Here is a 24584-nt window from a genome sequence, read left to right on the forward strand (position 1 = left end):
TACCTTTCGCAACCGCTGAGATAAAGCAACGGATATGATTTTTCCACGATATATCTGACTTATTCTGAATGTGAAAAGACCGGCTCCACGAATAGCAGACCGGTATGGAGGAGAAGGTGAGGCGGGCAAGAAAGAGAGGCAGAAGGAGAATAAGAGAAAGAGTAAGAGAAGATATCTAGGTCCGGTTTCGGGAGGTTCAAGATCCTCGCGGATACACCTTAAAAAGTTTAAGGATCGTCAAGAACAATTTTACATTAACGAAACATCGCTTAAAGGCTCGGCATCGATTTTTGGCTGCAATTTGCGCGGCGGGTCTAATGGCAAATCGAGCTTAATTAACGTCGGTGCGCCGTTACCTCGCATGGTGCACACATGCGATGTGCAACTAACGCGAGCACTTATGTAATTATTGCCAAGGCGTTGATCGCGATGAACTCTCGCATTACAATGTCGATTGATGATGGTAAAAAATTCACGCTCGTACGAGTTTCCCTTAACGGCACGTGAGCAATAATACATTCGGCGTAAAGCGGCTGCGACTAATGTGCGTCTACGTAGCAATACAGTTAACGTAATTAGCAGATACCATCAAGAGACACGACCGTATCTCACGCTTAGTTTGCGCGCGCACGCGTGAGAGGGAGAGAGAGAGAGCGTCATTATTTCCGAGCATTTAATATTATCTCTGAATAATATTACCGCGAAACGGTAGTCCGCGATGACTACACACATAGGTCGCCTTTCAAGGCCGTGGAATCACGCACAACTTATTCTAGTTAGGTGGCTGGTTAGATGTGTATTTTACAAGAGACCTCTCGTAATGCAAGTTAAATTAACCATACTTAAAAAAAAAATGTCATCATACGCATTGCTGATGGCATCAAATAATGTATATTGATAATTACTACCTGCCTAATCAGTAGATATAATTTTTCGGCACAAATGAGTCATTATCGTCTCGACTTCTTCATGCAGATGCATGAACATACAGGGAATTACAATCTTTACAAACTCTTTTTGAACTTTTTCAGGGTGTATACTCAAATTGTGTAAAAAAAATCCCTGAAATCTCCGGGATTTTCCAGGTATTTTTGTTAAAAATTTTAAGTAAAATTAAAATATTTTTAAATGCAATTTTTAAATAAGCTTATTTATTTTAGCGTATTGTTTTTTACATAAATAAAAAACATGTTTTAAGCAGATTTTATATAGACATAAACAAAAAATATATTTTTAAGCAGATTTTAAACTTAAAATATTTTATATTTTTCATAAATATATTTTAAAATGAATACTACTTTATGTTAAATAAAATATGTGAATAAAATATAGAACTTAATAACTTTTGATACTGGCTGAATAAAATCTAATATTTTATATAACTTATATAAATATAAGAATACTCATATTTTTTAAGCTATTAAAAATTTTTGAATCAGAGTTTAAATGTTAAAGTTGTATAACATAAATGCTTAATTTAATTTAAAACATTATTTGTATTCTAAAAAATAAAATAATAGTTAAATAATAGAGAAATATTAATGGATATATATGAAAAATATATGACTATTCTTGAAAAAATGTTTCAGTAAGATATATGTATATCATATAAGATAAAAAAAATATATATTGTATATTATATAAATTTATTTTTTTAAAGCTTGCATCTCTGTTCTTCAATTACATTTGCCTCTTTTTGAACGCTTTCTAAAATTCTTATGCGTTCGGCGTCCAATTCTTTTGCTTCTAAAGTTTTCCTCCTTTTTATAATTGTTTCTATCTAACTTCTAAAAGCGGACCATGATTGCCGACTCGACACATAATACTTCACTAGAATGTGATGAAGATTCCGTAGTGACAAAAAGGCGACTTACAATATAAAAATAAAATGATCAAAGAAGCCTTTTTTTAATTCCCTGAATTCTAACAAAATTTCATGAGAATTTCATGCTTTTTCAAGGTATAATAAAATTCCCTGAGAATATCAGGTTTTCCAGGTTTTTCCTGGAAACTATACACCCTGTCTTTTGATGTATCTCAACTGATTTATCTAACTTTAAAATAGACTCTAAGCAATCGATCTAATTACTGTTAACTACTTGTTTGCCTGTATTTATTTATACCGCATCTAGTAACAAAATTTAAGAAAATGATATTTCAACAAAATTTGCAGAAAATGCTGAAAATTGATTGAAATCAAAATGTTTTTTTTTTCCAGTAAAAATAATAAAAACTTGTTGAAATTAAACTGAAATTTCTCTAAAAATTTAATTAATTAAATTTTTCCAATATTTTTACTTAAAAAAATGGTTTTGAGTGAAAATTTGATCTATTTGTTGAAAATATGTTCCTGTAAAATAAAATTAAAATTTTTCTAAAAATTATTTTGAAAATATAATAATATTTGTTGAAAATATGTTGAAATTTCTCTGACATTTCACTAAAAGTATTGCAAAATTACTGACATTACGCAGAAATTGAAAGTCGCGGAAGTCGCTCAACCTCGAGGAGTACGTGACATCGTAGCTACGACACGGTTGTTCTGTATTTCTCGTACATAAAAAAACTGGAATAAAATAAAAAGGATAGAATGTTAATTAAATTTGATAAAAATATTCGTAAAAACATGCAATTTTGTTTCAAATTCAATAAAATCTCGTTAATATTATGTTCAAACTTTACAAAAATTCTACTAGAAGAGTGTTCAAAAACGTGGAAAATTTCAGAAAATTTTCAGTGAAATTTCAACGAATTTTTCAGGAATTTTTCTACCAATTATCTGTATTCATTTATGTCGCTGTCGCTTTAATCGACGGAAAGTTGAAAGTTGTAGAATTTAATGTTATTATTTGTCTAAATACTTTGTTATCTTTTCTAAGAAATCAATTTGATTTTTTTCAATTACTTTTGAGATTAAGTGCACATTTAAAATACTTGTATCATATTAGGTTCGCTTGACATTGACGACAACTCGAAAAAAAGCTATTCTTCTGTTTTATGGTTACGCTATTTGCTTAGAGATCTACTCGAGATTATTCAAGACATTTTTCTTTTTATAGTGACACTTTAAGGAACAATAACCAGAGAGAGAATCTCTTGTTACTTCACACCATTATTTATCCAAAATTAACTTGTCAGATAATGGCGGCTACTTGGTAAAATTTCTCAGCCTCGGAGATGCCAAGGTATAACGTCGCTGTTCTCGGTGCCTCGCGAGAACAAAACGTTAATAATTTTCAAGGGACATCTTCCGGCCTTCAGAGTGTCGCTCGGCAACGAAATATATACCTACCGAATCGCCCACGCGGCTCGGTAATCTTCCCGCGATCGCCACCGAAAAGTCTCCATCCAAATAGTGTCACAGTTGAACCTTCGGGTTGAGACACCGAAGAAAGTTCCAGAGATCTCGCATGTGTGCGCGCGCGCGAGCGCTCGCCCACGCCAGGGCGCCATAAAAGTTGAGTCCTGCCCTCCTCAACCATCGCACCACCACCGGCTTCACCACCGGTGTGCGTTCTCCTCCCTCCCTCCTTTCCTCTACCTACGCTCCCGGCTAGCACTGCTTATTTCTTCTGCTTCTTCTTCTTCTTCTTCGTCTTCATCTCCTCCTCCTCCTCCTCCTCCTCCTCCTCCTCTTTCTCCTCATCCTGCTCGTCTACCTCAACCATTTCTTTCTTCTCCTCCTCGTCGCCGTACACCCGCGATCTTTGCTTTCTCATTCCTCTTCTCCGACTTCTCTCGTCTCGCCTCCGCTCGAGGGGTAGGAGGAGAGGGTGAGGAGGGAGGCTACGTCTCTCCGCACGGACCCGTCGCGACAAGCTGCGTCGAGGAGGTCCAAGAATGCACGGACGTCGTGGCATGGAAGGCGGTTGGCTGTGGGCCCCGCCGCGAAGGGGAAGCCTCTCGAGAGAAGCTGGGCTTCCTCGACGAAGAACGGCGGAGGACCTGCCGTCGAGGGGGAGGCGGGAGAGAAAGCCTTCACGGGGCCTCGAGGGCCACTCCGCGACTCGCCGGGAGGATGAGAGACGTTGGAACGGCGGGGGCCTAAAGTAGGGGCCGGGAAGTGACCGGATGGCCTTGGTCCCGAGACTTGGTTAGTTACCGACTACGGCCGACTATAGGCCGCGCGGTAACTGGCCGTGCCACAGGGCGGTATCTCCGATTTCGACCGCTTTTTAAAACGACCGGACCAGGTCCCGGTCGGTCAGGCGATAGAAAGGGGGGCCCGCCCGCCCGCCCGGCTCGACACAGGGGAAGTCCGAAGGGGACACGACGTGCCGGCGAATGCGCGCGCATCGTTTCGACAAGGTGGCTGAGAATGAAGCAGCTCTCCTGGACGAACGGTGAGATTTTCGCGAGGGGCTTTTCTTTCTGCCAACACGAGGAAAACGTGCCGATGAGGTTGGCGATGATGACGGGACGCTCTCTACCTCCCTCGCCCCGCCATTTTTATTCTATTTCTATGAATACCTTATTTAGATTAATTATTTTCCGAAGAGAATTGATTTCACGAATGTAAATTCTTACTCGATGTGCGTTACGGGAAAGTAATAACTGTACCAGGGAACGACTTGCGACAGGAAGCAATTATTAGGCTACTCAATCTCGCGGACTTGATTGCGTTACGCGTGCGGCGAGCGCATTATACGTTGCGCGAAACGAAATCTTTGGCGCGGGCTTGGCTGCAACTCACGCTCGTACGGTGTACCGCAAAAACCGATTTAACAGCTTAATCGCAATTAACCGAAAAAAAAAAGAGAGAGAGAGAGAGATCGGCATGCTTCTCACGCGCGGTATTCCATTATTCGAGCGCCGAGCGCGCGCGCGCGCGCGCAGTATTCCACGCGCGACCCATTCGAATAACTCCGCGAGTAACCTTTGGTTCGACAGGTACGATTGCGTAAACGCCGCTGACATGGTTTGCCGGCCACGCGGATGCGAAATAATGGGGAACGAGACGCAACGTGTTACACACGCGCGGCGCGCTCCGCGGCTCATCCTCGATCTCGCGGAGGGAAACGCTCGGAGCAGACGTTTCACCCCCCTCGTATTATAAATTAACGCGGTCGTGAAATCGCACTCGCGGTTCTCCCCTCGCGTCGCCGGGAGGGACTCCTGTCCGGGGCAAGAATGAATAGCCCGGTTTACTTGCTCGTTCCATCGTTCATTATTGTTCAACAGGGGCAACTTATGTGCGAGAGCGCAAGAAAGTGTATCTGCGACGTGTACAAAGCGTTACATAGCGTTTCAAAGGTAACGTACCTTTCTCTCGAACCACGGGTAGTCGAAATTCAACCGCAAGTGGATTGCACGATGATTTTTTTTCCAAGGTTTGAAGAATGCGCCGAAGAGCAATCCTACAAGCAGAAGACATTAAAATAATATTAAAAAATGCTGATTTATAAATGTTTTAAAATAATATTGTATAAATAATGTTTTAAAAATTATTTGACATATGGTTTTTTCCGAAACATTGTTAAAATGTTTTAAACACACTGTCTCCAAGTCATAGTCCAAATTTGTTCATATTGATATTGTATACAATGTTAAATGAGACATGTGCCTAGATAAATTAGTATTATGTAGATAAAAATAAGACAAATTACATATAAATGTACTTTGAATGAAATAAAGATAATTTAATTTATTTAATTTAAGTTAAGAATTTATGATTGTATTGTAAATTTTATTGTAAGTTTAAGAAAAATAAAATTGTACATTTTAAGAAGCTAATTTTAAGATAATATTCCTGTTAAAACAATTTTAGTATATAAAAACATATTCTTATTTTATATAAATATTAATTTCTTAAAGACAAGAATTTTTCAAATAATCTGACAAAAAATGTTTCTCACTAGATTTGGATCAAATAAAAACTGAAGTTAAAAAGTGTAAAGGGAACACATAGCTTACATTATAATGACTGACAAAATTCCTTCTAAAGAAATTGTCTTTTCTACCATAGTTTTGATGTTTATATTACACTACTATTTTCTAATCTATGTAATCTATTATCGTTTCAAAAAATTCTCATAGCAGGAAAATAGTAATTTGGAAGCTAAAGTTAAGGACAATACTTTACTCATATCAATTTAGATAATTTACATAATTAGAAAAAAATATCACCTCTTGTAAGATGAAAATAGAAATGTATGTACATTCTAATAATTTATATAAAAATCAGAAGAACATTTCATCATCTAAATAAATTTAAATATTTTAAATGAATAACGACAAACATTGAACAAGGTATTTGAAATTATGCTTATTGAAGAGATTATAAATACCATTGATCGGAGAAAAAGAACAATAAACGTCGTGGAGAAATATGACTTTTGATACGTCCAATATATCGGCGCCGTAGTCGAACGTCTATCAAACTAATAATTACCTCGGTGAGTTTGCGAAAGTTTCATCCGCGGTATTTCACGAAGAATCCCCGGGCGATTTTCGACTATCGTTATGCACCTCGCGGATCGAATGTCGTCGCAGGAAACATCGTTATTATATGGAAAGAACGATTTTGCTAAAGTATCTAAAGATTTAACTGGATACAGATCTGGAAATAGTTTTGTTAGGCCATTAAAGTAATGATTTAGGACGTTCAAACTGGTTGCTAGAATGTCGAAACGTTTTGCAGCGTTACTCATTATTATACTCGAGTGTCCCTCGTTTCGCCGAGAGTTGCAGACGCGCTGCCAATTTGTAGCCGAGCAGTTTCGCATTATTAAAACTTCTCGTCCAGCTTCCGCGCGTCTCCAAGGTGCGACGATTCGCGAACAGTCCGGAAGATTCACACGTCGTCTGCATAAGTGGCGCATTAAGAGTACCTTGCCAGAGACTCGACGAGTGCCCGAGCAACGATATTTTTTCCGCGAGTCCGCAATCAGTGGGCGACTAATGACGAAGGATATTAACTTCGTCACGTATGTGGTCCATAGGCGCATCCGCGGACTTCGCGATTTTATGCAGATTGCCTCTTCTCGATCTTACCTCGTACCACGGCGATATAAATTAACGTTCACGCAGAAACACGTCGCGGGTCAAGAAACTGTTATGGGCTCCGACGCGTTTGTTCGCGATGCGTTATTATTTAGGCGTTACTGTTCCTTTCCGCCTCGGGCAACCTTCGACCATATATACCCTCCTCGTTCTTTCTCTCTCTCTCTCTCTCTCTCTCTCTCTCTCTCTCTCTCTCTCTCTCTCTCTCTCTCTCTCTCTCTCTCTCTCTCTCTCTCTCTCTTTCTCTCTCTCTTTCTCTCTACGACTATGGACGTAAACTCGACATATTGAAAGGCACACGGCTAAAAAGCCGACAATCTTCATTAAAGTAGAACAAAAATGAGCAAATAAACGTTAATTATATCGCATGAAGCGTGAACTGAAGTGAAATGAAGAGGAGAGATAATTTTCGTGCTCATAATCTCCCAGGTATTTGTTAATCCTCTGTTGCATGGTGTAATTTTCAAATCACACACCGGTTTTCTCTTTTTATCATGCAGCCTGTTTTTTATATCTCACTTCATTTGCCAATTATTACAACTTTGAAGGCATAGTAAAAATTCATCTCTCTCCACTTCGTTCTTAGAGAAGTACATAACTCGTCATTTCACTCAATTTTCTCATTATATATCGAGCATTTCTTAATTAAATTACTATTGAACGAACAATTTGGAAGATTAATATTCACAATAATTTATATTCGATTATTAATAATTTGAACGTGTATTCATTAAATACACATATAATTGTTAATTTCAATTTGATCGATTGTATGATTGTACAATTCATATTCTTATGTGAAAAGTCGCCATAAAATCGGAGGATCTTGTTACAACGTGCTCAAACTCGAGATAAGACAGAGCCCCATCGCCGTCTATGTCGCTCTCCTCCAGAATTTTTCGACACACGGTAGCCACCTCTTCGGCACTTAGCCCACCTCGAGTTAGCTGCCGACAGGTGCGCTCCAAATCGCTCAGACCCAACACCCCGTCCTCGTCGAAATCTGTTCGTGGAAGATTACAAATTGATAGATGCGGTACAAGAAAAGTCGAAGTACTGTACAAAGCGAAGCTAAATGGATTTCGCGGCGATTTTTCTCTGTATTGAGAAGAAGTGCTTTTTCACTTAAACCTAATCGTAAAATATTTATGAAAATAAAAAGTAACGAGTAACGAGATAAAGAACGCATAATCTATCGTGAAGGAAAAACAGCCCCGTTCGGACGGGTATAATTATGACGCTGCATCGCGGCAAAATCGATCGATCGTTCCGTGCAAATATTCTCGTGCATCGTGAATGTCGTGTCTGAACGCCGTATGTACTCCTCATCCCATGGAACAACTATAAGTACAGCGAGGTCGACCTCCAAGCTCTCTCACGGCTCTCGCCCTGTCTCGCCCGTCTGTATGCCCGGCCGTCCGTCTATCCGTTCGTCTGGTTCACCTGGTGGTCCGTACCGTAAATTTTGAAGGCGTAAAACACTTTCAAATCCCGTGGTGCTTGTTCAGAGAACACGGACAACATCTCGAGAAATTCCTCGAAACAAATTCCTTCGGAGAGGGACGTTGATTGTCCTGAATCCTGATGTTGCGTAAAAACTTCCGAGATTCGTTCTCTAAATGGATTTTCCTGAAAACAAAAAGTGTCTCTCGTTAGAAAAATGGAAAACTAAATTTTAAAACATATTTAACTTGGGCTAAAATAAACTAGGTGACATAAGTTTACATAATGTTATAATTAATTATAACCGATAAGATACTTTACACAGAAAAGTAAAGCGGACATAATAATAAATGTCCTAAGATGTATATTAAGTGCTGAAAATTTTTGCTCTTTCTTTCTCTCCCTCTCTCTCCCCCCCTCTCTTTCTTTAACATAATGATATATTCATTTGCAACAGACAAAGTATTCTAAAGAAAGTATAAATATATTGTTATAGATTCATAATAGATAATTAAAATTCCATAAATATAATGTATGTTTAAAATAATCGAACGTATGTAATTTGAAGTAAAATAAAAATACTATACTAGACATACATGTTAATTTAAAATAATTATAATATAAACTTAAAATAATTGTGTATGTGTGAAATTATACTTTTGTAAAAATTAGAAAAGTCTATAAATAAAATATAGTTTTTTACAGCATACATATAAAGCTTATATCGAATTTTTATTGTGTACAAAATTATTTTAATATTTAAAATTTTAAAAATATTAAAAACAAATTAACCTTTAGTTCAGGAATACGAGCCAAATATGACAAAGGCAAACGAAGAGACGATGCCTCTTGTGGTGTCATAGTACGTGGTATCATTCCAGGATCTCCTATTTCTCGAAATCTCTTAAATATTCTGAAAAAAATTGAAGAAATTTTGATAAAATAAAATAATTTATGCAAATTAAGATACTACCTTAAGATTTCTTTGCGTGTAAAAAAAGTGCAATCTTGGTAATCTTCGAGTTGTTCTTCAGTGAATGTTGCCACTTTATTTCCCATCACTTTCTTATTAATTCTTTCTTTTATGTATATTGCTATAAAGATGTAAATTTTAAAATATTATCTTTCATTTGAAAGAGTCTTTGTTATTTTTATTAAAAATAAAAACTAGGTGAAAAAATTTAATTTGGATAGAAATGAAACAACTCTTTAAATCGGATTAAGACTGTTATATTTGCGAAAGAACAGCGAGAACTGAGTTTTCCCATCCCTGATGTTCGATACGAAATCGTGCAATCTAATAACCAGGGTGTGTCTCGCCACTCCCATCAGGGACGTTTCAATCTTAAATTTACGAGGAACTATGACCTACTTATATGCTTTGTTGTTAATTGTACAATAATAATTCTTATCTAATAAGAATGTAAACTCTACAAACTCTTTATTAAACTCTATATTATTAAATCTTTTTCTTATAAAAAAATTATACAAACAATAAATTAAACAAATAATTATTGATTAAATAATTAAGACTTAAAGAATGTAGACAAATCAGTATATTTTCAAGTGCAGCAATTGTAAAAAAATTTAATATCGATTGTATACATACAATTGTAAAAGAATGTTACATTTCAATCTTGAATCGTACAAATTAAATCTATAAGCGTTTGAAAATCTATTACAATCCTGTTATATATAAAGATATTATTAATATAATAGCAAATTGCAACATTAGAATCATTGAACTATTTACAATTCAGTAATTTTTTAGATACAATAATCTTCATACGCCTCTTTACAATCAGTTAAATTATGAACACATTCCGTAAATTCGTCTTCCTCGAGTCCGGAATCCGTAAAAGCATGGAATTTCTTTATACTTCTTATCCTTTTGGTTTGTTTAATTAGAGATTCGTACATTGTTGCAACATTACTGCCATTGTGCATTCCAGCCATTACTGCAACTGAATTTACATCTGAAAGAAAAAATACAATTTATTTATTACCATTTAATTTGTTTTTCGTACTAAAAAAACACACATACTAGTTCCTACGGGCCAGCCGGCGATATTTCCGTCCTCAGTTACGTTATTATTGAAAATCTTTGGATAGGGTAATGCAATTTTCAGTGGTGCTTCAATGTTGGTTAAATATGTAGCCGACGCATGACACGTACATGCCAGATACAGTGTCATCATTTCGTGTACGCTGGAGCATCTATATGCTGGCTTGGACATTTGTTTGCTAGCTTCATGAATAGGTCGCTTTATTCTATCCTCGGAAATTCCTCGTAACGCTATACTTTGCATATTATTATCCATTGGTATATCGCAACTTGGTGTCAGGCTTGTCCACAGAGGTCCTTCGAATTCATCCAGCACATCTATCAAATCCATCTTCATTTTCATCGGAAATGGCAGGCTCAGACTAGTCGCCGCGGCCTTGCGACCCAACTTGTTCAAATCGGCACACAAATCAGATAAGCTGGCACCTGGATACTTTTTAGTTCTATATCTTAAACTCAATGTGTCTAATGCGGTCGCTAATATCGCGCTACTGTGGTACTTTAATTCTGGACTGTACGTTATATTCTCGAATTTACATGGATCGGCCGCGAATGGCCAACCGACTTGTCCACAAGAGAGCGGACTATAAAGTGAGGAATGCTCTCCGATATGTTGCCAGCATAATGCTGTATTGACGATCTTGACCAAGTCCGACGCACTAGGTTCGGCATTATTAAAGTCAAGACATGGAAATGCTAAGATGCTTTTTCCGTACTCATCATGTAGATGCTGAACGCAAGATGCTCCAAGGCCGGCAAAACCATCGGTAGAATCCATAAGCACCTTTTTTTTTAGATATTACATTAGCAATGACACAATTGTTTCACACAATTTTAAAAAATGTGTAAAATAAACATGTACCTGAAATCCTTGCATTAAATCACATTCTTCTACATAAGATCGTATTCTATCCGTAAAATTATCGGAGAATTGTTCCGTGGTCCATAAATCGCTGCCATACGTGAATATATCGAATGGCCGCTGCGTACAATTGTGTGAATATGGTTTAATAACTGTTACCGTTCTTGGATGAAATAATGGTAAAAGATAGTCGACCCATGATTTCACGTCGCTTTCAAAGTTATAAGTTTCTATATTCACAGCTTTATCAGGTTTATTTAAATTCTGAACAAAAGGTGTTTTTGGACTAGGCTCGGCGCTCGTAATTTCTAATTTTGTGCTATCCCATAGCAACTGATTATCTGAAGATTCTGTGTCATACAAAGAACCTTGTTCACTCAGATAGCCCTGTGATCCTTTTAAATCTGCTATTAATAATCTTGGAGTGAACGTAACTTGTTTCTAAAACACAACTGTCCAGTAGTAATTACCATTTTATGATATTAGAACATGCATAATTATAGCTTTTGAATATATAATTACATGAACTTTCTATTACATTTCAAATAATTTATATAAAATTATATCAATTTATTAGAGAATATAAAATATAATGCCTTTATCACAGATTATATATATATATTTTTAATCTATTATATCTATTTTTAAAAATATAAAAAACTATGTGTTTTATTTATTCAGAAAACTGCTTTTTTATTATATTAACTGCAATAATAGTATATTTTGTAAAGAGTGCAGTGAGTCCAGCTATTGCCTGTTAGTGCAGGAAATGGATGCACGAGCCAAAGATAAATGGGCAATAGCCGATTCACAGATGTTGCACACAATATTCTACGTTACCTGTGTATTAAAGTGTGGTACTGAATTGTAAATTAACAGGTGAAAAAAGGACCTTCAATGCACAGGTAATTGAAAATTGAAAAATATTGTATAAATATATTTTCGAGAAAAAAATATTTTAAGACATTTGTTATTTGATCAATTTGCATATTAAAAATTATCATATTCCAAAAAAGCTATGAAATTTATGACCATATATTAACTTAAATATTATTCTGAATTTTTGTACAATTTTAATCTTTAAAATAAAATTTTACAAACAAATTTCCCATAAAACTACTGTCATGTTTACTGTCAACACTATTACTGACATATACCTCTATAAATTGTTGGAACAGCAATATATATATATATATATATATATATATATATATATATATATATATTCAAATCTTTATTTTTATAATTGTAATTACACTTACTCGCATATTTTCGCCTTCTTTATACAATACATCATGGTTTACTTCAGATGGATTTTTTGGATCATATGTAAAGTTAGACTCCTGCAAAATAAAAATTTTCAGATGTATTACAATGATCTATACAGAAACATGTTAAGAGTCATCAACAAAACATTGTAGCGATCAATACCTGTAGATTCCACCAATGCGCACCGATAAAATTCGAGTAATGACCCAATTGAATGGTCAAGATCTCCCTTGTTGTCATCTCTGTCAAAATGATATTTTGCTCTTTACAGAGTGATATGATATTCAATTAAGAGGTGTTGTTGTTTGCCTGTTTTCCACCGTTTAGTAAATTATGATACCTTCAACTTATCCGTAAAGTGTACAATGATTTTAGTTTGCTTCTTACCGGTAGTAAAGGCTAAGCTTTCAATTTAATCGTATTATTACATAAATTCTCATGGTATGATTAGCATATAAATTCTTATATCAAGCGTAAAAAATTTCCGTACGTATGTCTTCAATTCTGATCCGGAATTATAACATAATACACTTTTTCAAAAAGTAAGTTGTAAAACTGTTTTGAGGTTATTTCCAATGTGTGTCAATTAATACACAAACGACAAACCTCATTTCCAAGAATATTTGAAATTCCCTAGTTTTGGGGGAAGTTTATGAAAGTGTTGACGGGGATTGGTTATTGGATAGAGAATTTATAGAGACTCTTTGGGAGCGTTTCCACCGAGCGCGTCACGCGTCGCGTTATCTTTCGCGTCCAATCAAAACATCCCATTTTATTATGATAAAGAGTGTGTTCGAGGAGACGCTATTAGCGCTATCAGCATCAGTTTATCCTTGTTCTACTTTTAATGAGTAATGAAGATGGACTGATGCTGGTAGCGCTAATAGCGTCTCCCCGAACGCACCCAAAATATAATAGACGTTTTGATTGGACGCGAAGGACGATGCAACGCGTGACGCGCTCGGTGGGAACGCTCCCTAAAATGGTTTTCAAGGCTTTAAACATTCTCTAAGGGTGCGTTTTTAAATTCACAACGGATGCACTGGAGTGTTTTTCTATCTTTGTTCAACTTTCCGTAAGTAACAAAGATGGAATGACATTCTGGTGTATCTGGCTGCATCCGTTGCGAATTTAAGAACGCACCCTAACTGATAACCAATAAGAGTTTATCTGGTAAATTTGAATAAAGAACCGCGCAACGTGATATTTGAATTTTGACATATCGTATTCGACGTCAAATGGAAGACAATTTTGATAAAATTCAATTAACTTAATTGACGTTTAAATCAATTAACAGAATTATTAAAATTTCTAATATAATTTATTGTCTTTAAACAGAACAATTATTATTTATTATTTATTATTATTTATTATTTATCAAAAATCTAGCTAGAACAAAAGTATACAAAACAGTCTCATATATTTAAATCTGTTAGTATTTTTGTCTTACAAAAATTGCCTGCAAAAAAGAGCCAATCATCTTCAATTGTTACTTAGCCGCTCAGTGAGTGGTTGCGCTGGATGCACTCAATTTTTGCTACTAGAGGGTACTGCCTGGGAAATCCCCTTTAAAGGGTGCATTCGGGGAGACGCTATTAGCGCTACCAGCATCAGTCCATCTTCATTACTCATTAAAAGTAGAACAAGGATAAACTGATGCTGATAGCGGTAATAGCGTCTCCCCGAACGCACCCATAGACGGAAAGGAAGCTACAGTGGCATCACCTAAGCAATCGACTTCTATTAAAGACAATTTTGTTTCATTGTAAAATCAGTGTTGAATTTGTGCTACTATGGAAATAGGAAGTATCATGTCGTTTAAAATTGATTTTGAAAATTTTTCCCAACAAATGATTCCAACATTAACGACTGAATTGATCGGACACTTCAGTATCGATGGTGATTCGCAATATCATGATAATTTATCACAACTAAAGTATTATATTCCTCCTTCCGATCCTGACAATGTAAATTTCGATCTCGACAAAAATTACGTGTCTACTCGTCACAAATCTAATTCGCACATCAAATTAGATAACATATTAAAATGGATTTCTGATAATTTTTTTCGACTTGAAAAATCATTAGCAGAAGAAGACTGTTGGTATGTTATTCATTATCTTTTAAATATGAAGTTTAGATAATATATTATTTAAATATATAACTTATATTATTTAATTAACAAAGTAACAGAGATAGTTAAAATATGATACAGTGATGTTTAACGGACAACTATGATTATAAACATCATTATGTCATCTACGTCACAAAGGCCTTTGTTCATAGTTGTTCCTTAATTCTCAAGATCGGTTTATTTTTGTCTCGCGTATGGTAAAACGCAGTAGACGAGACAATGACAGACTAATCCCGAGAAATGAGGAACGACTTTGAATACGGGTCTTTGTTACTTGAATATATACGAATACATATAAGGTGAGTTTTAATTCATCGATTGATCAATCGCATTATGCGCAGATGCAACTTTGCTCTATAAAAACTTTATTTGCGTACCGTGCGATTGAGTAATCGATGAATTAAAAAACTCATCTATATATTGAATACGTTACGCGCGCGTTTTTAATATATAAGGCTATCAACATAGTTTCCGTAAGATAAACACATCCGTAAGATAAACACATCCGTAAGATTTAACACATTGGATTGGGCGACCGTAACCGTAACCAACTGAATCGAGTACATGATTGGTCAAAAGCTTATACTGTTTACGTTTTACAGCAAGTGTGTGTGATAACCCGCATTTGTTATGCGTTTGCGAAAGAAGAAAAAGACACAGTATACTTATACTGTGGAAAAGAGAAAGAGGAAAAGCACTTACTATATATACAGGGTGTCCCAAAACATGTGGGTTAAAGCTCGTAAAAAGATAAAAGGGATCGAGATGAACATAAAACTCCAATATTGTCTTGGATTAGGTTCACTAATGATCGAGATATTAATGTATGGATTCTGCAATTAATCTAATTAATTTCTATCGTAATTGTGAACAGTAAATTAATGAAAGCTTATCATATGTTCACGATAGATTTTTTCTTTCGTGTTATGGCTTGAGCAGATCGAGCTCTTCCCTCGGCGCGCTCTCATTCATATAATTTGAAAAATTAATACCTCAATTATTGGTGGACCTAACCCAAGACCTAACCCAGGACAATATAGTACTTTTATGTTCATCACAAGCCCTTCTCGATCGTTGACCTACATGTTTTGGGACATCCTGTATGAAAGTTCTATCAAAAATACAATAATTGTACTAAATAATTATACCAAATGCTTTTTTTATTTCCCACAATATGTTAATTTCTCACGTTATGCTTAGCTGTTCAAAGTAATATGCATTTACATACATATAGTCTTGAAAAATAATTTTTGAAATTTTGTAATATACCTTATTATAATTGTAAATAATATTGGTTAGGTTGGGTGTTGATTTTATTTGCTCTCGTGGTGCAATAAAAACAATATTAAGTAGTCCATATAAAGAACGTGATGAATGGATTATTTGTGCCAGTAAATACCATGGTACAATATATTTATGCGAATTTTATACAGATGAAAAAGAACATAGTTATGCCAACAGAACAATGTTGAAAAAACGATATAATTCATGGGGATATAAATTTGAACAATATATGGTAGCAGGTATTTCATATATTAAAATAAGTATATGAAAATTTAGTCATGTATTGCCTTTGTGCATATATAAGAAATATATAAGATATATAAGAAATAATACTTTGCATTTTTAAATTTATATATAATTAATTTAATTAAATAATATATATTTTTTTAGATCATCCAGCACATAAACCAGATCCATCAAGAGCTCTTAATGAGTGCGAAGAATTTCATTGCATGTTTAAAGCAAAATTTGACAACCATTCATTATTGTACGCGGCAGAAATAGATGGTATTTTTTCACAACAATTTATAAAGGATACACTTATTGGGAATACTTTTGAAATAATCGAACTTAAAACAATTGTAATATCTGATAAACATGGAAATGGAAACATGTATGGCAAAGTTCACCATGAACTAGTGTCAAGCTGGTGGAGCCAGAACTATCTCTTGGAACTAAATAGAATTATATGTGGATTAAGAGACAGAAATGGAACAGTGACAATGATAAAAGAATATAATTTGCATAATTTACCCAAGCTTTCAAATGTAAATAATTGTGTTTATCAAATTATCCAATAAGAGAGTTAAGGAAAATTTTATTGATATGAAATTACTTTTATTGCAGTCGCCTTATAATGTGGACAAATGTAAAATATTCTTAAAGATATTCTTAAACGAAATAAAAAAAATTGTCATTAAAGATTATAATAAGTGCATGTACAAATTTCACTGGAAGCCGTCTACTAAAAATGTTATAAATTATAGTGAAGAAGCTCCTGACAATGAAAAGTATGACTTCTTGAAGCCATGGTATATTGATAAAGTAGAGCAGTACAGAAAGCAGCCTCAGTGAATATTAAAATTTCATCATTTTTATTAATTTTATAGCTGTAAATGACTTTATTAATAAGCAAATTACAATACTGAAAATTATACATAAACTTGAATTATTGTGTTACTGAACTTATTATAATACTAAAATTGTATCGCCACAATTAGCAATTAGTAATTGTACTTTTATTGTTTACATTTAAATTGTATGTTTATTCATTTAAAATGTATATTGTACAAGAAATGTTGAGCATTAAGATCTTACTAGATAATTGTTCATTGAGTTTCTCTTTAAGATTTTAATCATGTTATGAATATCATGCTCTTATCTAAATTATTGTATTCCTTATTTACATTATGATATGCAAGGGCAAATTATTTTTATTATTTTTATAGCATGTAGTAATGCTTCCAAAAAGGATGAAACATTTTTGAAAATTGATTCGTAATTAAAGTTATTGTTTCGATTGAAGTGTTAGAATGAAAGATATGAAAGTGTTTGGTATTAAAAATGCTTTGTAGGAAGTCTAAAATATTGATACCATATTATTTTAAATGTTTAGAAGTTAAGGAATATATGTCCATTTTTATAAGAATAACTTATGAAATTATAAATTGTTATGTATTGCATTTAAAATTAATAAAGAATTTAGTAATAATTTTCTACATGGATAAATTATTTTAATAAAAACAATGTGCTCTATAATATGCCTACATAACACAGAACGCACGTGTAATAACGTTCTGAACTTAACAGCTGGGATAGAAATCAGATAGAAATTTCGGAAGAATATGCGTGTTTAGCATTCAATTTTCTTCTGATTGCTTTTCGCCACATGATGTGTTCAAGGTAAAATAAAGTTGCGTGTATATAATTGCATGCTTGCAATACATAAATTTAGAAATTTTACATTCCTATCATACTTTCGAAAAATTCGCGTTCTATTCCACATTTAATTACAAAAACAAACTGCATCTACGAGATCTTACAATGTAAACTCCACCGGTTAACGATGGCATAGTAAAATTTTAACACTGAATATCGAAATTGATTTCAATATTCAGTTAAGATTGTATATTATTTTTGAGTTTATTGATATTTGTCTGATCGATGTTATTGCTTTCAATGACAATAAATTTAGAGTATTATCTATAAGTTCAATATAAATTATTGGAGATGTATCTCTTAGATCTTAATTTTAATAATAGATCTTTGACACATATATATATATATATATATAAAAATCTTAGGTTTTTCCTTTCATTAATGCTTAAAAATTTTTTAATTCCGTGATCTTGATAAATAAAAGGGAGATATAGTTGTTTTACAAAATATTTTTTTTAATAAGATTTTTTGCATTTTTTTTTCCTAAATGTAATATCCGATATAACACATCACTTTTTCCTACAATAATTTTGTACGTTTTAACATTGTAATTATAGACATTGCATTGTTAATTTATTATACTTTGTTCTTTAGTGATCATACAGTGCTTACTTGAAATCTTTAATGGACTTACACGCAAATAATGAGAAGGACTTTCTTCCAATTTGTTAACCCCAACATTTTCTCGGTACCTTGCTTTCCTTAAATTAATAGCTGATCGATTACATTATGCGCAGAAGCAACTTTGCTCTGTAAAAACTATTTACTTTATTTATCAATTGAGCAATTGATGAATTAAAAAATTCGTTTTTTTTATTTCGCGAAAATAAAAAAAAGAAAGTATTCGTATAGAAAAAAAAACGGAAAAATGATGTTCCTCTTGTACTATACTGAGAAAGCGTTTCTTGAAAATAAGAATCAAATTTGTTGTACCCCACTGGAATTCAATATTGCATTTGCGTTATCAATGATGTAATTTGATTATATAATATATATAGTTATGTACACGTATTTTATATAACTTTTTTCTTTAAACTTTTAAATTTTGTATTTGAGTCACATGACATTTATAGAATATTAACATTGATATAGTACATTGATATAATATATGTACATTGATTTTGCTAGAAGTAATAAAATTAAAAAATCTTAAAAAAGAAACCTACACGTGTGATGTGTGTGTGTGTAATTTTACTTCTCGTTCTCTGATGTGACAAATATGATTTATTAGTTTTGAAATGCATATACGAGAGATAATAACTTTGTATATAGTGATATTTTATACAAAAGTTTGTAATCAAACTTAAATATTTTAAGCTCATACATTTACTCTAATTCTAATTATATTGCTGGACAAAAACTATCAGACACTTTGACCTAAAATTTGTCCGATTGCGTCCATCTCTCGGTGAGACATAGGTTCCAACATTAATCCAGGTACTGGTGGCATCAATTCTAAATCACGTAGTTCATTTACTTTTACCTTTAAGTCGCTGCGTAGCTTGTTAATGGCAGTACCACATTCTCTCTGATCTATAATATAACAATACAGGGCATAAACATTACAAAATGTAAATTAAATTTCTTGCGCTGTTTCCTATTCATTGATTCAAAAGTAACCTTTCTCGAGTAGTTCTTCAGCTGTTTTAGATGGCATCTTTAAGAGTAACGGTCCCACCGTTATCCATGTTTTATCATGCGACTGTTTTTTAAGTGCCCTCATTCCAACACGACTATCATTTCTCCTCTTGTCCAGAGCAACTATTTCCTCGCGATCAGTGAGAATTTCACCAGCTTTGTTTTCAACTGTTTCTAAGTGTTCCAATAATCTTTGCTCATCATTCGCCATCTGTAATTTTTTTGTCTGTTATTAATATATTTATTTATATATGTATTAAAAGGTTCTCGTTCATATTACATTATTTTAATGAAATAAACTGATTGTTTCTATGCATTTCTTAAGACTTTTATTGATATAATTAGCATAAGAGATTAATAATATTACAGAAAAGTAAAAAAAAATTAATGTCAACTATTTTATAATGAAGGATAAACTTACAAGCATAAGTATATAAGAACTGTAAAAGTTATTTTCATTACAATCAATCTTGAAACAAATGTCACATTCAAAATTAGAATTATTTTTATATTTAAGATAATGCTATACGCAAAGCTCTTTCTTTCCTAGCCTCTCTGTGGAGTAGCCTTTCTCTGTCCCTTTTTTTAAAAGGTTTTGGCTTAGATTTAGAGCTATTAATGGCAGTTGTGTCGCCTGATTTGAAATGAGTAATCTTATATTCATTCTCTACCAACTGTCCCAATCCTTTGCGATCCATTTTCAAACAGGTTTTGATTGGATATTTTATTCCTTTCCCAGAGGGACCAAGACCAGCTTCCTCATCCCATCCTGTATTCAAGAGCATTCTATAACCCTTATTTTGCCTCGATATTCCATACATTGTGTATTTCAATTTTGGCTTGGTGTTAAAGATATGTAAGGTGGAGGTCTCATGTTTTTGCAGGGTTGTCTCTTGAAAGGTTGCTTTACAGATTTCACAATAGAATGTTGCATTCTGCTTGAGTCGTATCTTCTCTTCCATAGCATTGTTATGTTCTTTGTTATGTTCCATTGGAGATTCCATAGGCATTGATCTCACAGTTAATGCATTTATATTATTAACACTTGGAATATTTGTGGACAACTGATTGACGCCGTTTATCATCTCAGATTTCTTCTTCAGCAGCGCGACTATGCTCAGATAATTCTTCTTTAACGCCAACTGGGCTGCGGTAAGACCGGACTTGTCCCTGGTTCTTTTGTTAGCCCCGAGATTCAGGAGAAACTGCACAATTTCCAAATGACCGCAGTACGCAGCAGACATCAGTGGAGTCCAACCGAAGTCATCGGACACATTCACGTTTTCCGTTGTCATGTGTTTCTGCAGGAACTTTAAGTCCTTTTGCTCCACTGCCTTCAACAGCGTGTTGATTGTCACTTTTGCTGGACTATCGTCGGAAGGCGTGATCTTCTTCGGCTGTGCGACGGAAGCTGAACTCGTGCCGGAGTTGCCTTGGCTCGCGGCGTGTTTCGACCTCGAATACTTTAATCTTGCGATTGGTGGCGTGTTAGTGTTGCTGGACTGGTGAACGATCTCTTCGTAGGCAGCCCTCGCCTCGTCGCCTTGGAAAGCTAATTGACAAATACATTTCTCCGGAGACTTCTCCTTTACGTTGGACGATTCCCTGACAAAAATCTTCCATACTGTGTCAATGTTATGTCGTATGTGCATCCACTGTTGCAAAGACATATTTGCATCTACGTTGCACGTCGTCTCGTACCAAGTTAAATCTGCTCGGAATCGTTACGTTATCCTGTCTTTCCAGTCCATACTCATCTTTTCAGGAGTTACACGTCGCGGGCGTTACACATTGCGAGCGACGAGATTGCTTCGCGTCTCATTATTATTGTCACAATAAGTTTTGTTGCAGAATAAAACAAAATGTGCCTCAAAACGCTTGTCCGCAGAGATATTATGTTATTGAGATACGTCGGCAAAATTTACCTTTACTAGCTTGCTTCGACGCGTTCAGTAGCACTCATCGAGATTTATGAGATACGAATGATACGATCGTCCGCAATTGTAAAATGTTCACAATTAGGTTATATGTGTCAAAAGCGATCTCGTACACATACACACACACACACACACACATATACAGCAGTACACACATATTCTATTCCCTAGCCCTAGATAGCGCGCAGTGTGGGGAAATTCATGTTTGGCTTGCACGAATCCGTGACGTGTGGTTGGCTCGTTGGCTCGTTGGCTCGTAACCCGTTGGCAATCACTGGTTGTTGGCCGAGTGAGGTTAGAAATCATTGCCGGTGGTCGCATGGTGTACACGTTCAGGTAGATGAAATTTTTTAACTTGTAAATGGAATATCGTTACGATTAAATAAGAGCATGGCTTTGCCAACGTGGGCAAAAGTAGGAATTGGATGGTAGGTGGTTCATAGCATCTTGAAAAGAGTTTCTGCGGATCGTTTCTCTGATTTTTTCGTTTTACGTTAGCATTAACCTAAAAATCAAATTCAACAATTATCGTGTTGATAAGGATACAACGAATGTTTGTACTTAATAATTCTGTAGCCTGACGATCTGAGATTTCGCTCGCTCTTTTACTAGAAAATCATTTTCATTTGTGTGTGTTTTATTGTAATGGTAAATTACGTTTTGTAGGTCTGTAGCCACTGTCTTCGGAATTTATGCATTTGTGTTGTCCAAGCAAAGCATTCATAACAGGAGATATGAGATTATGAAAGCTAAACAACGATTGCGTGACACCAACGTTATAGACTAACTTATTGTTGGGGAATAAAATAAGGATTCTGAGAAAGAGAGAAAAAAGAAAGCGTAGAGAAATTGAAGAGTACAAAGTTGAAAAGATGGCGACATTACCACAATTGGAAGAAGATAAGTTGAAGTTAGTGCAGGATTTAGAAATAGAAATGATGTCGGACATGTATAACCGCATGACAGCTGCCTGTTTCAGGAAGTGTATAGCACCAAAGTATACAGAACCTGAACTAGGCAAAGGGGAATCGATATGTCTAGATCGTTGTATTGCTAAATATTTAGAAGTTAATGAACGTATTGGTAAGAAATTATCACAGTTGTCGATGCAAGAAGCAACACTCACAGAGCAGCCAAAGACAAGTTGAATCTATTATCAATAATTACATTTGATAGTATCTTATCAAATGATTTATAGTCTGTTGTTTTCAATCTTCAGTTACAACTGTTTACAAGGATCAGTAACCTAAATTAAAATTAATAACTCTGTAGTATCATTTTGTATTTAAGTTTGTGAATAAATTGAATATTGACATGTTATAAATTTTAAGTATTTTTAAATATTTAATTGCAGCACTTCCTCTCCTAATAGATTAAAATATTGTCAGTGCTGTCAGAGAGGAACCTGAGAGCGGTCATCGCGTCGTTTCAAGGTGTTTTCATCCATCAGTGCCTCTATGTGCACAAAATGTGCACATTGAACTACGTAGTCAAATATCTATGAATCCCGTAGGTAATATGCATGACTTTTTGGGTCTTTTCTATGCTATGTCCACGTTTATTTGATTTTGTTTCTTGCTATACCGTAAATTTTACAATTATACACATTCATATTTTAAGTTTTATGCAAATGTGCATAATCGTGTTCTATAAATGTGCAATACATATACATGATATAAATTCAAATAACATTTGATAAAAATTCACTCACCGATTGCTGTCGCTGCTCCTGCTGCTGATGCTGCTGCTACATTCCTTTTCCAGAATACCGAGTTGTTCCATGGATGCCGCTTTCTGCTGACATCATCCTGCTATCCTCGAACTGCACATTAATAACGATCGCCCGATTCTTTATTCGGCACTCCCGATATTACAGATGATATATCACACACACATCACACACGAGTAAAACGTAAACCGCACGCGAGAATTTCACTTGGCGCGACCGTTACATTTGGAAAAAATACGTTAAAAGTACGACACGTCAAGACACACTGAACAGAAGTAAATCAATTCGCTCCCAGAGTTTCGTATCTCTGTATGATTGCGCGACGACTAGTAAAGTTTAAAGTTTCATTATTGGCACGATCGACATTCTACCGAACGGATTGCGTACGACACTCCTCGAGCGAATACGCGCACACGAAAACTTTGCTCGGAACGAAAATCAACACGGCACGAAAGTGGCGTGACGTTTCCACGTAACTTCGTGGAAACGCAGGCTGAGCAAAACCGTTTGAATGAAAATTGCACGCCGAGATACAACAAACGGAGACAAATTCAATTCGAGAATTTCGTATGCTCGCACGACGATCGACTAGTAGCACTTCACTTAATTGGCACTCGCGATGTTTTACCGAACGTATCCCCTTCGAGCAAACACTTTGCTCGAACGCACACGCGAACACTTCACTCGAAACCGAAGGCACGATACTGCGCTTTATACATGAATACGTACGATCTCACGTCTCGCGACGGCACTCTCGACAGTCTCAACACCGTAGTTGGGCACAATTCGAATTCTGAATACGCGAGACACACGCGAAACACACACGGAGTCAACGGAACGTTCGACTACGTATGACCAGCGCTGGAGCACGAAGAAACATGGCTGCCGGCACGGCAGCGGCGGACGTGACCGTCGGTAGGTACACTCGGCGGTACTCGGCGCTAGTCGGCGCGACTCGGCGGCCGACTTGCCGAGTCGCGCCGACTAGCGCCGAGTACCGCCGAGTGTACCTACCAACGGTCACGTCCGCCGCTGCCGTCATGTTCCCTCACGCTCCAGCGCCGGTCGGACGCATTGTCGACTCTGTGCGTGTCTCGCGTATTCGGAATTCATTGTGCGCACGTACGGTGTCGTGTTGAGAATGCCGTCGCGCTAACAGACAATTCGCGAGGCATGTGAGATCGTACCTAACAGAGGTAAAACGAGTGCCAATTGAAGCGCTATTACAGACGAGTCGTACTTTTCACGTATTTTTCCAAATGTAACGGTCGCGCCAAGTGAAA

The 24584-nt window shown here is 35.4% G+C and overlaps 6 protein-coding genes across 8 annotated transcripts; 2 read left to right on the forward strand and 4 right to left on the reverse strand.

Moving 5' to 3' along the window:
- Nucleotides 1-7679: 7679 nt before the first annotated feature.
- LOC105835237 (calcium and integrin-binding family member 3) lies at nucleotides 7680-9504 on the reverse strand. The gene is made up of 4 exons (XM_012678320.2): nucleotides 9419-9504; nucleotides 9238-9358; nucleotides 8460-8631; nucleotides 7680-8005 (listed from the first exon to the last, which is right to left on the reverse strand). The coding sequence occupies exons 1-4, from the start codon at nucleotides 9502-9504 to the stop codon at nucleotides 7788-7790; spliced, it is 597 nt and encodes a 198-aa protein (XP_012533774.1). The 3' UTR covers nucleotides 7680-7787.
- A 479-nt stretch (nucleotides 9505-9983) lies between these two features.
- On the reverse strand, nucleotides 9984-13246 carry LOC105835242 (protein misato). Of its 2 annotated transcripts, none has more exons than XM_012678328.3 (6): nucleotides 13029-13246; nucleotides 12804-12883; nucleotides 12635-12715; nucleotides 11373-11813; nucleotides 10490-11294; nucleotides 9984-10421 (listed from the first exon to the last, which is right to left on the reverse strand). In XM_012678328.3, the coding sequence occupies exons 2-6, from the start codon at nucleotides 12879-12881 to the stop codon at nucleotides 10213-10215; spliced, it is 1614 nt and encodes a 537-aa protein (XP_012533782.1). In that variant the 5' UTR covers nucleotides 12882-12883; nucleotides 13029-13246; the 3' UTR covers nucleotides 9984-10212. The 2 variants fall into 2 exon arrangements, with proteins under 2 accessions (XP_012533782.1, XP_012533781.1); XM_012678327.3 differs by having other exon boundaries at nucleotides 12804-12950; nucleotides 13029-13245.
- A 1062-nt stretch (nucleotides 13247-14308) lies between these two features.
- On the forward strand, nucleotides 14309-19290 carry LOC105835244 (decapping and exoribonuclease protein). Of its 2 annotated transcripts, none has more exons than XM_012678331.3 (4): nucleotides 14309-14745; nucleotides 16075-16298; nucleotides 16450-16826; nucleotides 16906-19290. In XM_012678331.3, exons 1-4 carry the CDS (start codon nucleotides 14435-14437, stop codon nucleotides 17131-17133), a joined length of 1140 nt encoding a protein of 379 aa, XP_012533785.1. In that variant the 5' UTR covers nucleotides 14309-14434; the 3' UTR covers nucleotides 17134-19290. The 2 variants fall into 2 exon arrangements, with proteins under 2 accessions (XP_012533785.1, XP_028046754.1); XM_028190953.2 differs by lacking the exon at nucleotides 14309-14745 and adding an exon at nucleotides 14814-15503.
- A 70-nt stretch (nucleotides 19291-19360) lies between these two features.
- LOC105835240 (p53 and DNA damage-regulated protein 1) lies at nucleotides 19361-19846 on the reverse strand. Its single transcript, XM_028195055.1, has 2 exons — nucleotides 19618-19846; nucleotides 19361-19530 (listed from the first exon to the last, which is right to left on the reverse strand). Exons 1-2 carry the CDS (start codon nucleotides 19844-19846, stop codon nucleotides 19361-19363), a joined length of 399 nt encoding a protein of 132 aa, XP_028050856.1.
- Nucleotides 19717-21945, reverse strand: LOC105835239 (G patch domain and ankyrin repeat-containing protein 1 homolog). Its single transcript, XM_028190948.2, has 2 exons — nucleotides 20057-21945; nucleotides 19717-19846 (listed from the first exon to the last, which is right to left on the reverse strand). Exon 1 carries the CDS (start codon nucleotides 21303-21305, stop codon nucleotides 20148-20150), a length of 1158 nt encoding a protein of 385 aa, XP_028046749.1. The 5' UTR covers nucleotides 21306-21945; the 3' UTR covers nucleotides 19717-19846; nucleotides 20057-20147.
- Nucleotides 21946-22296: 351 nt separating this feature from the next.
- LOC105835241 (mitochondrial import inner membrane translocase subunit Tim10) lies at nucleotides 22297-22902 on the forward strand. Its single transcript, XM_012678326.2, has one exon. It carries the CDS (start codon nucleotides 22445-22447, stop codon nucleotides 22718-22720), a length of 276 nt encoding a protein of 91 aa, XP_012533780.1. The 5' UTR covers nucleotides 22297-22444; the 3' UTR covers nucleotides 22721-22902.
- Nucleotides 22903-24584: the final 1682 nt, after the last annotated feature.

The sequence above is a fragment of the Monomorium pharaonis genome, chromosome 3, assembly GCF_013373865.1.
Source record: "Monomorium pharaonis isolate MP-MQ-018 chromosome 3, ASM1337386v2, whole genome shotgun sequence".
Classification (NCBI taxonomy): domain Eukaryota; kingdom Metazoa; phylum Arthropoda; class Insecta; order Hymenoptera; family Formicidae; genus Monomorium; species Monomorium pharaonis.